The 11,101-nt window shown below is 38.3% G+C and overlaps 2 protein-coding genes across 3 annotated transcripts; both read left to right on the top strand.

Annotated features, from left to right (window-relative positions):
* The first annotated feature begins 1,793 nt into the window (after positions 1 to 1,793).
* LOC149386037 (3',5'-bisphosphate nucleotidase AHL-like) lies at positions 1,794 to 4,927 on the top strand. Of its 2 annotated transcripts, XM_089627154.1 has the most exons (4): positions 1,797 to 2,361; positions 2,639 to 3,068; positions 3,391 to 3,642; positions 4,236 to 4,927. In XM_089627154.1, the coding sequence occupies exons 1-4, from the start codon at positions 1,971 to 1,973 to the stop codon at positions 4,537 to 4,539; spliced, it is 1,377 nt and encodes a 458-aa protein (XP_089483280.1). In that variant the 5' UTR covers positions 1,797 to 1,970; the 3' UTR covers positions 4,540 to 4,927. The 2 variants fall into 2 exon arrangements, with proteins under 2 accessions (XP_089483279.1, XP_089483280.1); XM_089627153.1 differs by lacking the exon at positions 3,391 to 3,642 and having other exon boundaries at positions 1,794 to 2,361.
* Positions 4,928 to 5,535: 608 nt separating this feature from the next.
* Positions 5,536 to 9,694, top strand: LOC149386036 (uncharacterized). Its single transcript, XM_089627038.1, has 7 exons — positions 5,536 to 5,693; positions 5,803 to 5,847; positions 6,457 to 6,898; positions 6,975 to 7,285; positions 7,366 to 7,422; positions 7,524 to 8,002; positions 8,740 to 9,694. The coding sequence occupies exons 3-7, from the start codon at positions 6,468 to 6,470 to the stop codon at positions 9,013 to 9,015; spliced, it is 1,554 nt and encodes a 517-aa protein (XP_089483164.1). The 5' UTR covers positions 5,536 to 5,693; positions 5,803 to 5,847; positions 6,457 to 6,467; the 3' UTR covers positions 9,016 to 9,694.
* Positions 9,695 to 11,101: the final 1,407 nt, after the last annotated feature.

Genomic DNA, 11,101 nt, shown 5'->3' with positions numbered 1-11,101 from the left:
GTAACTGACTTGTTTAAGGAATTCGGTTCTTTCCGCTTGTTAGAATTTTATTCAACCTCTTGCTATCAAAACACTTCTCGGAAGACCCATGGTGAAAAAATCCAATATGCGAGCAAAGTATAACTCGAAATGGGAAACTTGTTTCACTCGTGAGAGTTTTCACATTGACTTGTTTGACGAGTATTAATAATAAATAAATAAATGATTGTCGCTTGTTTGCGTATTATGGACCAGTAGATCAATATTTTGGAAAGCTAGATTAATATTTTAGATCCTGAATATATCAAATGAATAGCTTGTTTGATGTTTACTAGTAATTATAGACGATCATGGCTTGTTTTGAGGGAAATTAATGAATTCAATTTCATCTACAAGTTCTTTTGGTTCTAAATCCAAATATACATTCGTGTTAATAAATACATATTAACACTTATTCGTAAAATAAAAAGCTTCAAATAACTCAACAACACAAAAACACGGCGATTAAATTTTGGACATATGAATTAATTATTTTGAGATCCTGGGAAATTGGTTCACTAACATGAACCCGAACATAAAGACCAAAAATAAAAAAACTAAGAAATTATGAAGAAAATAAAAAAAGACAATTTCAAAATCGACTGATGGACCGAAATTGGGTTTGGTAGCTTATGAAATTGATCAAAATCACGTACGATTCCTATTTCAAAATGAAATAATTCAAACAACTCAACTACACAAAAAAAACATTGGATTAAAATATTGGACATTTGGATTGATTATTTTTGAGATTTTGGGAAAATTGGTTCACGAACGTTGACATTAACATAAAAATAAAAAAATTATAATGAAAATCAAAATAGTCAATTTCGAAAATGATTGATGGACCGAAATTGCGTTTGCGAGCTAACAAAAATTGATTGAAATCACGTACAATTTCTTTTTAAAAAAATAAAAATAATATATACCCATAACATGTAAGGGGTATATTATTATTTATATATTATAATCGACTATTATATAATAATTTATGAAATTTCAGCAATTTTGCTAAAAGAATAAAGTTAAATTGAGTACCTCGTTCAAAAATTCCTTTTCTAAACCACTACTATATTACCGTCCAAATCTCATCCCTAATTTCCATAAAAAAAAAAATCTCATTCCTAATACATTTAAATTTAATGACATGGTAAAAAAAAAACAAAGATAGAAAAATGGGGAGATAAAAATAAAAAATTGGTTCACGAACGTTGACATTAACATAAAAATAAAAAAATTATGATGAAAATCAAAATAGTCAATTTCGAAAATGATTGATGGACAAAAATTGCGTTTGCGAGCTAACAAAAATTGATCGAAATCACGTACAATTTCTTTTAAAAAAAATAAAAATAATATATACCCATTAAGGGGTATATTATTATTTATATATTATTATCGACTATTATATAATAATTTATGAAATTCAACAATTTTGCTAAAAGAGTAAAGTTAAATTGAGTACCTCGTTCAAAAATTCCTTTTCTAAACCACTACTATAACTATTACCGTCCAAATCTCATTCCTAATTTTCATAAAAAAAAAAAAAAAAAAAAAATCTCATTCCTTGTACATTTAAATTTAATGACATGGTAAAAAAAAAAAACAAACAAAGATAGAAGAAGGGGGAGATAAAAGCAGTGGCTATGGGGTATGAACCTGTCAAATAGAGAAGCAACGTTAGCCGTACGGGAACCGTGTAACTCTTATTCTTATACCGACAATTTGGATTTTCTCTAAAAAGAAAAAAGGAAAAAAGAGGAATGACGAATATTTGTCCCGATCACAAACACAACCTCTCTCTCTCTCTCTGTCATTTTACACGACTTTTTTTTTCTCATTGTCTTTCACCCTATAACGTCACAGAGTTTACTTAGGTCCAAATCACTACAAGAAAAGAAAAAAATAATCTTATACATATATACACGAATACACACACAGATACTGATAATATGCCCCTCAATTGCTCAAGCGTGGCTGTAAAGCTTCCACATGGCTTGGGTTCACTGAGAAGGGATTACAAGACCGAATACTATCTTCTCCAAACCCATTTCCGCGTCTCAATGAAAAACCCCAAATGGTCGTTCGAGCGAGCTTGTTGCGCGTCGTCGATCGATTCGGTGCAGAGCTCTTCTTCGCCGACGGCGATGGAGGAGAAGAGCGAGAGCGACGAGGCTTGCTCTTCCGGAGAAGAGAGTGGTTTCGCCGGGAGAGAATTGGAGGTCGGTGTTATGGCAGTCCAAATGGCATGTTCTCTTTGCAAGAGAGTCCAAGAAGGTTTGATTTCCAAGACTGGAAATGGGTTCCAATCCAAAGACGATAACTCTCCTGTCACTGTGGCTGGTTAGTTAACCCGAGCTCTGAATCGGGTATTTTACTCATTTGCTGATTAATGTGCAAGTACAAAATCAAAACCATGAAATGAATGAGTGTCGGTAGCGTATTTTACTGTTAAACAAAACTTTTAAGCCCAATTTTACTGTTTGTTGATTGGACTGAAAAGGTTTTCAAGCGCAGGAATTTATTCTAGTTATCTCAAGTTTGTTATATGTATGAACCGAAACTTGCCATCTGTGATCACCAATAGCATAATTTTGAAAAAAAAAAAAAAAAAAAACAGACTGGAGTGTCCAAGCAACGGTGAGCTGGGTACTCTCGGAGGCCCTCGGAAGCAAAAACATCTCGATCGTGGCCGAAGAAGACACCCAAACCCTTTCCGAGCCCGAGAACGCAGAGCTTCTAGAAGCCGTAGTTAGAACGGTGAACGAGTCCCTCTCGGAGGCCCCACGGTACGGGCTGAGGGCTCCGCGGGAGCCCCTGGGGCCCAGGGAAGTCCTGGATTCGATCGGACGGTGCAGCTCGACGGGGGGCCCGCGGGGGCGATTCTGGGCCCTCGATCCGGTCGACGGGACTCTGGGGTTCGTGAGAGGGGACCAGTACGCGGTGGCACTAGCCCTCGTGGAGGACGGAGAAGTGGTTTGTGGGGTCCTCGGGTGCCCTAATTACCCGATGAGGAAAGAATGGCTCGCCTACCAGCACCGCTACCACAGGTAAATGTTGCAACTAATCAATCATCTAGCTTCTTTTTAAACTCTAGCCAAAGTTCCATTTTATTAAGAAAATAGCTCGTCAGACCGAAGTAAATTAAATTAAAATAAAATTTGGCCACTGATCTAATTGTCCCTAACGGTTAAAACGGTTAAAGATTTGACCAATTAATCGTGATTTTAAGAACAGTTAACCAATTAATCGTTAGTTTCTATGTATTTTTATTTTTTATTTTTGGTGATTGGTTAACTGCGGTTAACCATGAAATAACGGATAAAATGTAAATAAATCTAAGGGGGGCAAAATGGCCACGTTTAACCGCAGGCTGGTCGCCAGGCTGGCGGGATCGGAATCGTGGGATAAGGGGTGCGTGATCTATGCTCAGAGGGGAGACGGGGAGGCGTGGATGCAGCCGTTGGCTCGGGAAGACGAGGTGTTTGTGTGGCCGAATTCGGCGAAGAGGGTTCGGGTCTCGGACGTTGATGACCCGGCCATGGCCACGCTTTGCGAGCCTGTTGAGAAAGCGAACTCGAGTCACTCCTTCACCGCCGGCCTCGCTCACAGCGTCGGACTTAGGTTGGTTTCTCTCTTCCTTGGTGGAGCTCTTCGTACAACGTGATATTAAGCACAAATCACAAATGAAATAAAATGTGTATCAAGGAATTAGTTGTATAGAATATTTAAGCTCAATTCACTAAAGAAATAGCGATTAAGCTTCCGTATGGAAGGCTTTAATTTTTTTTGGGATTGAGCTCTTCCTCTCACGAAAGAGGGAGACTTTCAACAAAGGAGATAGTGCCATTGGGGATTAAGTGACTTTTATTCTCGCTTGTTGAATCCGATGTGTAGTGTTTTTTTTTTTTTACTACTGGAAAGCAGTCAGTGATAGTGATATGGGTGCGAAAGAAAAAACCCGTAAATTGGACCCGGACTTCCAGTTTATAAACCGGAGGCCAAATTTTTCATTAAGTTGATTGTTTCATTTCTAAAATTCCAAAGAATTATGAAAACAGACCAACAAGATCGGGGCGGCCAAAAGCGGTTGATTTGGTAGAGTCCGAATTTTACTTCCCTTTGCCAATTTGGTCCCTTTTTTTTTATTTTTTTTTATTCAACCGATTTGGGATCTCAGGCGGAGATTTGTTTTCGGGTGTATATTTGGAGTACAGGAATGTGCCGCTGAGAGTATATAGCATGGTGAAATACGCGGCGATAGCTCGCGGGGACGCGGAGATATTCATGAAGTTTGGGAGAGGCGGTTACAAGGAGAAGATATGGGACCACGCGGCCGGCGTCGTCATCGTCCACGAGGCCGGCGGCGTCGTCACCGACGCCGGCGGCCGCCCCTTGGAATTCTCCAAAGGAATATTCCTCGAAGGCCTCGACCGCGGAATCATCGCCAGCGCGGGACCCGCCCTCCACCGCAAGATCATCACCGCCGTCGACGCCAGCTGGGACTCCTCCTCCCTCTGACCTATACCTGTAAATCTATTGAATCAGCTTTTGATGCTACAAAGTCAGGGATGTGTATAATTATTGTTTGCTCTGCTCTTACAAGTAAATCCTTCTAAATCTATGAAGCACTATATTATTGGTCCATTAGAAAAATAAGCCAAATTAAACGTTTGACATTGCTAAATAGCCAAAGTTTGATGAAAAAAAGAAAGTAAATAGCCCATTCAATATATTAGGTCACGTCATCAATTACGGTTATTTACTTAAGATTTACCAAACATTGACTATTCAGAAATGTCAAAAGTTTAAGTTGGTTATTTTTCTAATTTTGTATTTTATTTGAGATGCCACCATTAGTTGGAGCTATTTAACTGGTTGAGCAAAAGTAAATAACATCTTTTAGCTGATTACCTTGTATTTTTTTTGTTTTTTTTTTGTTTTTGTATATTGTATATTTGTTCAATTACAATCGTGAGATAGCATGATGTTTAGGTAATCCATGCTATTGAACTCCAAAAAATTGTCACGTTATTGTTCAATGGATAGGCTGGTCCGCTTGAATCTCCTATCGTGTTGACTGAATTAACGAACTGCAAGCACTTGATACATAAGAACGTCTAAAGATAAAATAAATGCATAGCCACAGAGACTAGGCTTCGTCGGATTGGACTGTGGTCTTCCTAAAGAGACTAAGGTACACCGAGGAAACGACCACCATCAATCAATCAAACTGAAGCGGTTCATTTCTCTGCGGAATAATTACCGTTTTTAGTCATACATTTTGTTGTCGTTTTCTTTCTGTCGTTTTCGGGAAAAGCCACGCGTGTGTGAGTGTGAGATAGAATTAGAAGATTCACACGTGTGAGGAAAAGCGGGAAGAAATTGGGGCGAGCCGATCGTAGGGGAAATAACATAAGAGAATGCAGTTGTACTGTGTTAGGTTTTTTGATTTCTACAGAAAAAATAAATAATTAAATATTTATATATATATATAACGTTAGTAATATACTCTATTTTTATTCGCTCCCATTTTCTCACACAGCGCAATATAACACCCTCGTATTTCCAGCGCCGCCGTAAACTCAGCTCTCTATTTTCTTCTTCTTCTTCTTCTTTCACTCTCTCAACTCCACAGTCAGATCTATCGTTCATTTACACTCTTGGAGATACATGTATACATACATACACACAAACACTTGCTATGTTTTTTTTGTAATTTAATAAAATAGAAACTGCTTGCTCTGTTGATTATCTAATGCATTTCAATTTTGAACTCGACAGCCAGAATTCAATGGCACAATTCAACTGACCCTAGCTCGTTAGCTGGTAAGCTCGCTTGGCTATTCCCTAAAGCTCTCTTCATAACCTTAATTTTCGATCATTTTATTAATTTATTTTTAACAACAAGCTATAAAAACGCTCTTGCATATCTGTTTTTCGGAACTGGCTATCCCGTTTCTTCATTGAAATAGTAGGGAAGCTTATTATTCCGAGTTCTAGAATGTATCTTTATATTGGCGTGGACTTCGTATAGTAGAATTTTGTCAATTATGGTGTTGAGTCTCTTTCACTTTCCTGTTATGCGGTCAAGAGTTTCTCAAATGCTGTTATCTCTGTGTCGTATTTCATCACAATACATATTAGAATTGATGTAGGGCACCAAAATAGGCCTAGTCTCGAAAATTTGAGCTTACGCTGACCTATTTTAAATTAAATTATAATTTTATGGGCCTAGCCATCAAAATCTGAGCTTATGCTGACCTAATTTCAATTAAATTATAATTTTAGGGCATCAAAATGGGCCTAGCCACCATCTGAGCTTATGCTGACCTATTTTCAATTAAATTATAATTTTAGGCGCAACAAAATGGGCATAGCTTCGAAAATCTGAGCTTTTGATATCATTTGAAGACGGTCAATTTGTCATTATCGTAGTCTTCCTCAATATGGGTCCTTCTCAATTGTTGATGGAGTTCGAAGCAGACCAGATATCACAAAACAGGACGAGCAACAGTGATATCAAGAACTCCTTGGAAAATCCGGCTACGAAGAGCTTGAGTTGCAGTAACAATGTCAAGAATAATTGCGAGGACATAGCAAGTGGGACTACTAAGGAACCCGTTGATACCGGAAATAAGTCTCCCAGTGAGGCAGACAGTGGTGTGAATGTGATAGATTGCGGGAACAGTTCTGACGTCAAATTTGCCGAAACAGAAGACCCGAATGCCACGGAGTATTCGAGCTCGTTCGATGGAACTACCGATGATGGCGAAAATTTTGCTGGGCTTAGCGACGGTGAGGTTGAATCGCAACTTTTCGGGGATGACAATGGTTTTGGGTCGGCCTTTGATGCGTTCGATAGAGTATTCCCAACCAAGTACTTGCTCTTTCTTCTAACCTGCCACTGTTAATTCTATGTCAAAATTATTCATTTATGCTCTGATTTTGTTTAGAAAGAAAAAATTGACGAACCACTGGAGGAACTACATACGTCCAATCATGTGGCGCTGCAAGTGGATGGAACTGAGAATGAAGGAACTCGATTCTCAGGTGTCGAAGTACTCTAGAGAGCTTGAATCATGTGACCAAGGAAAGCCCCTCGAATATGATCAGTTCGCTTCCGGACAGTTTTTTTCCAAGTCGTTTTCGTTCTCGAGTCGTTTTCCCCGGAGAAAGGCAATGAAAAGGAGGAAGAGGAAGAGAGTTGAAGATACAAACGACGTTGCATCGTACATGACGCAACATAACCTTTTCTCTTATCTTGGTAAGAGACAAGACTTCATTCTGATTCTCCTATTTTGTTGCCTGCCAATTTTTGTGACTTTGGTTTGTTATCCATTGCAGAGAATAAGAAGTCGGAGCTGGATAACACCAGTTGGGCCGACGAATTTGGTAACCCTGGTAACATTTATTTTAACCTGTCAGATGAATTATGGGAGTCAAACATATATTTTACTTCCTAGACGTCTGATTGATCTCTCTTATTCGTGATCCCATGACAGTGACCTCAGATCCGAACGGTGATATTAGCGACAAAGCCGGAGCCGATGATTGGACGTCGTTTGAGTCCACAGCCGGAGATCTTTCCGTGGAGCAGGTTCTCAACAAGATCGAGACACTCCATTCTCGGGTCAAGAAACTGAAGGGCCAGATTGATTCGGTCATGTCTAAAAACCCGGCTAAATTTTCTTCCTCGGAGAATTTGAGTGTTCTCGCTCCTTTGGAAGTCCAAACCAGCTCGGCTCACAGCCCAGCATTCTCCGCTGGTTGCAACGCAGACGACATATCTCCCGGAGCTATGTACGGTTCAAGTCAACACTTAACGGACTATGATATTGGCGATCTGGTTCTACCCGGAAGCATGGTTTCGAGCTACGGAGAAGCCATAGTCGTTCCTGACATTATTGAGAGCACCGTGGGGCTGCTATCTGCCACTGATGTAACCCTTCAAAAGCCACATTTTGTTGACTCGAAGGAAAATGTGGGTTAGCTTTCTCTCAACTCATTATACTCGTAATAATACCCAACAATCTTAGGCCTGTAAAAAGAACCGCGAGAAGCAAAGAAGGCTCGAGTAAAATCGATTAAATCAAACTGTTGAAAATTGAGAAAACAAAATCTAGATTTAGTTATTTTGATTTCAGCTTTAGCTGGACCAAATCATATATAGTTGTTACAATTTGAAAACTCGAAAACTAGAAGATCCTGAATAGACTTACTAGAGAGAGTTTTAGTTTTTTTTTTTGTTGTTGGTGCGGTTGACTTGAACTTGACACTTAAAATAAAACAGAGCGTGCTAGAATTTTACCTCGAACATCAACACAATTAACTAATAGAGCGGAAACTACATTTTTGTTACCATTGGCTTATTGCTGCTGTTAGATAATTTACTTTTTGATTTTATGCATTAAAAGGTTTAGTTTGTTGTGTTTGCACGGTGTCTGTGATTTGAACATATTTTAACTTTGTTGTGTTGTACTTGTTATTAAAAAAAAGAAGAACAAACAGGAATTGAATCGAACCACGTAATTTGGTTCAGTTGTCCGCCCCCACTTGGTTTTCGATCCCACACATTCTTAAGAACTTAATTCGCAGGACAGCCCAGAAATCTACAAGAATCGCACCGAACTGATTGGCCTACGCTACACCACTGTCCTATAAATCATAATTCTTTATTATCCTTTTTTTAGGAGATTAAAAGTGTGTGAGTGATGGCAGATTGTGGAGAATGTGTTGATGAGCGAAGAGACCGGTGACGGGGAGAGGCTGTTGATGAGCGATCATCCTCGTCCTCCGAAGCAAGAGCAAGATTTGTGGGGCCAAGAGGACGTCAAGCCTTGTCTCGTTCCCTCGTCTTCGTCAGAGCACTCGGCTCTCAAGTCGTGTCTCGGCTCCGAAGTCAACTTTCCCCGAAATAAGAGAAAGCGAGGCGAGCGCAAAGCCGGCCAAGTTATGTGGAACAAGCCCTGCTCCGGCGACACAGACCATCAATGATTCAAAATGCAGACCACGCTTCGTGTATACACTCTCGATAAATTATTTTAATTTGACGTAGTTAGTTTTGATATTGATATTAAACACTGTTTCGTAACTTATTTGTTTTTCACAATCTGACAGTTTTTCTACCTAATAGACAAGTTCGTTGTCGCCGGATTTAAGATCATGCGACTTGAAATTGCCAAGAAATAACTAAATACATCCCAACAAATACGTTGAGCATCATTATTGGAAAGTAAGGTTTTCTTTTTTTCTTTCCTCGGAGGAAAGTAAGGTCACTGGGAATGGCGATTCAAGTAATGGTCAGTGGTGCGACAACATCCTCGTGGTGGCTTATGCTGTTGTCTCTCACACTCTCCACGCAATGTTGTTATACTAGCGTCGATATCCAATTTTTTTTCTTTCTTTCAAATTTGTAGTGTTTTTTAGCACTTTTTTTTACTCATTGTGAGTGATTTTGTGACAAAGTTGTCACAAATGTGTTCTTTGGTGGCTCCATGGTTCCTGGCTCTCGGGCAGGATCTGAGTTCGCAGCCGGATCACATACAGGGGTTGTGATGGGGGTTTCGAACATGGCCGGGATTATCGGGGCTGAATTGAGCGGGAAAATTTGGAGGCGGCAAAATCTTCGGATTTGGATCTTTCGAGCCCGGAGACTTTGAGATTGGTATTCTCTGTGCCAGCCTTGCTCTGCATATTTAGCTCAGTCTTGTGTGATGGTGCGTGTTCGAATATCAGCAATCGCTTCATATATCAAGGAGTTTTGTATTTTGATACTCAATGTCCAATGACTTTGATTGTGGTTGAAACTTGAACAAACTTATTGGACATTGAATATCCGCGACAAGTTTACAGACTTTATACACACACACACACACACACACACACTCATATGAGTGTTAGTTTCTTTCATATTTTGGAGCATTGTCCACCATTTCTACGGTGCTGCCTTCACTCTACAACCACCAATCCTGACATATATAAGATAAAAAATAATTTTATAGAATTTTAAACATACTCACATGTTATTCATTCATAATATCATATTTTAACACGAAAAATAGTACTGCGGTGACTGTTATATAAATTAATACGAGATCGCACTGAAAAAAAAATTAAATGTGTATCAATTAATCGAAATATTTGAAAAATGTAAACGAAACGTACTTAACTTTTTTTTTTTTGGTTGCAAGTGTGACTTGTGTATCATTCCTTTTTTGTTTATTTCTCATGGAATTTTAATACACTTTTTTGGTCTCATAATCAAGTTAGTTTAAAAAATTACAGTCAATAGAAAAATAGACATGTTATAATTGTAAAAACTACTTTAATATACATAACTTATCTGTTTATTAAATATTTTTTCATATTGCTATTCGTTACCTTATTTATCACAAGTACAAAATCATATGTTAATACAAGATAAGAGTCATTTTCTTTTCAATTTTATTAGATAGGCTAGCTGTCTTATTGTGTTATTAAGGTAATTTTAGTTTTTATATGTGAAATCAGACCAAATATTTATATTTCATCAGTTCGCAGTAAATCAGCGCAACTTATTATCACAGTTTGGAGCATAATCACACCACACCGCAGCTAGTTACACACACGCATTATGATTTTAAAAATGGATAACAATTAACACGGATTCCGTTTAAGGTTGTTGTTTACTTTTTAGAAAACTAATTTTATTTTCATAAATGAGTTCATTACTATGACGATTTGCGATTGATTATGGTGATTTGCGGTGTGCTGCTGGCGAGTTGACGAGATAAATATTTCATATTGTGTTTTGCACTTCTATGTTAACATTAGATAAGAGTTATTTTCTTTTCAGTTTTATTAGAGAGGCAAGTTGTCTTGTTGTTTTCATTATTTGTTTAAAAGTTGTGGGTATTAATATCAGATGGTGGTGGACAATTAATTGGAGTTGCAACCAAAGTTCATCAATGAAAGGTATGCTTCGACTTTGTGTTATGATCTTAGTTGAGAAAAGAGTTGCATATAGAGTTGCAAAATATATGCGACGACTTATAGCTCTATACATCGAAATCAAGTAGTTGAGAAGTAAATAGATATACAT

This window comes from Urtica dioica, chromosome 9 (assembly GCF_054948205.1).
Source record: "Urtica dioica subsp. dioica isolate 48M chromosome 9, U.dioica_male_clone48M_v1_H2, whole genome shotgun sequence".
Taxonomy (NCBI): domain Eukaryota; kingdom Viridiplantae; phylum Streptophyta; class Magnoliopsida; order Rosales; family Urticaceae; genus Urtica; species Urtica dioica.
This window is presented reverse-complemented; position numbering and strand designations above follow the sequence as displayed.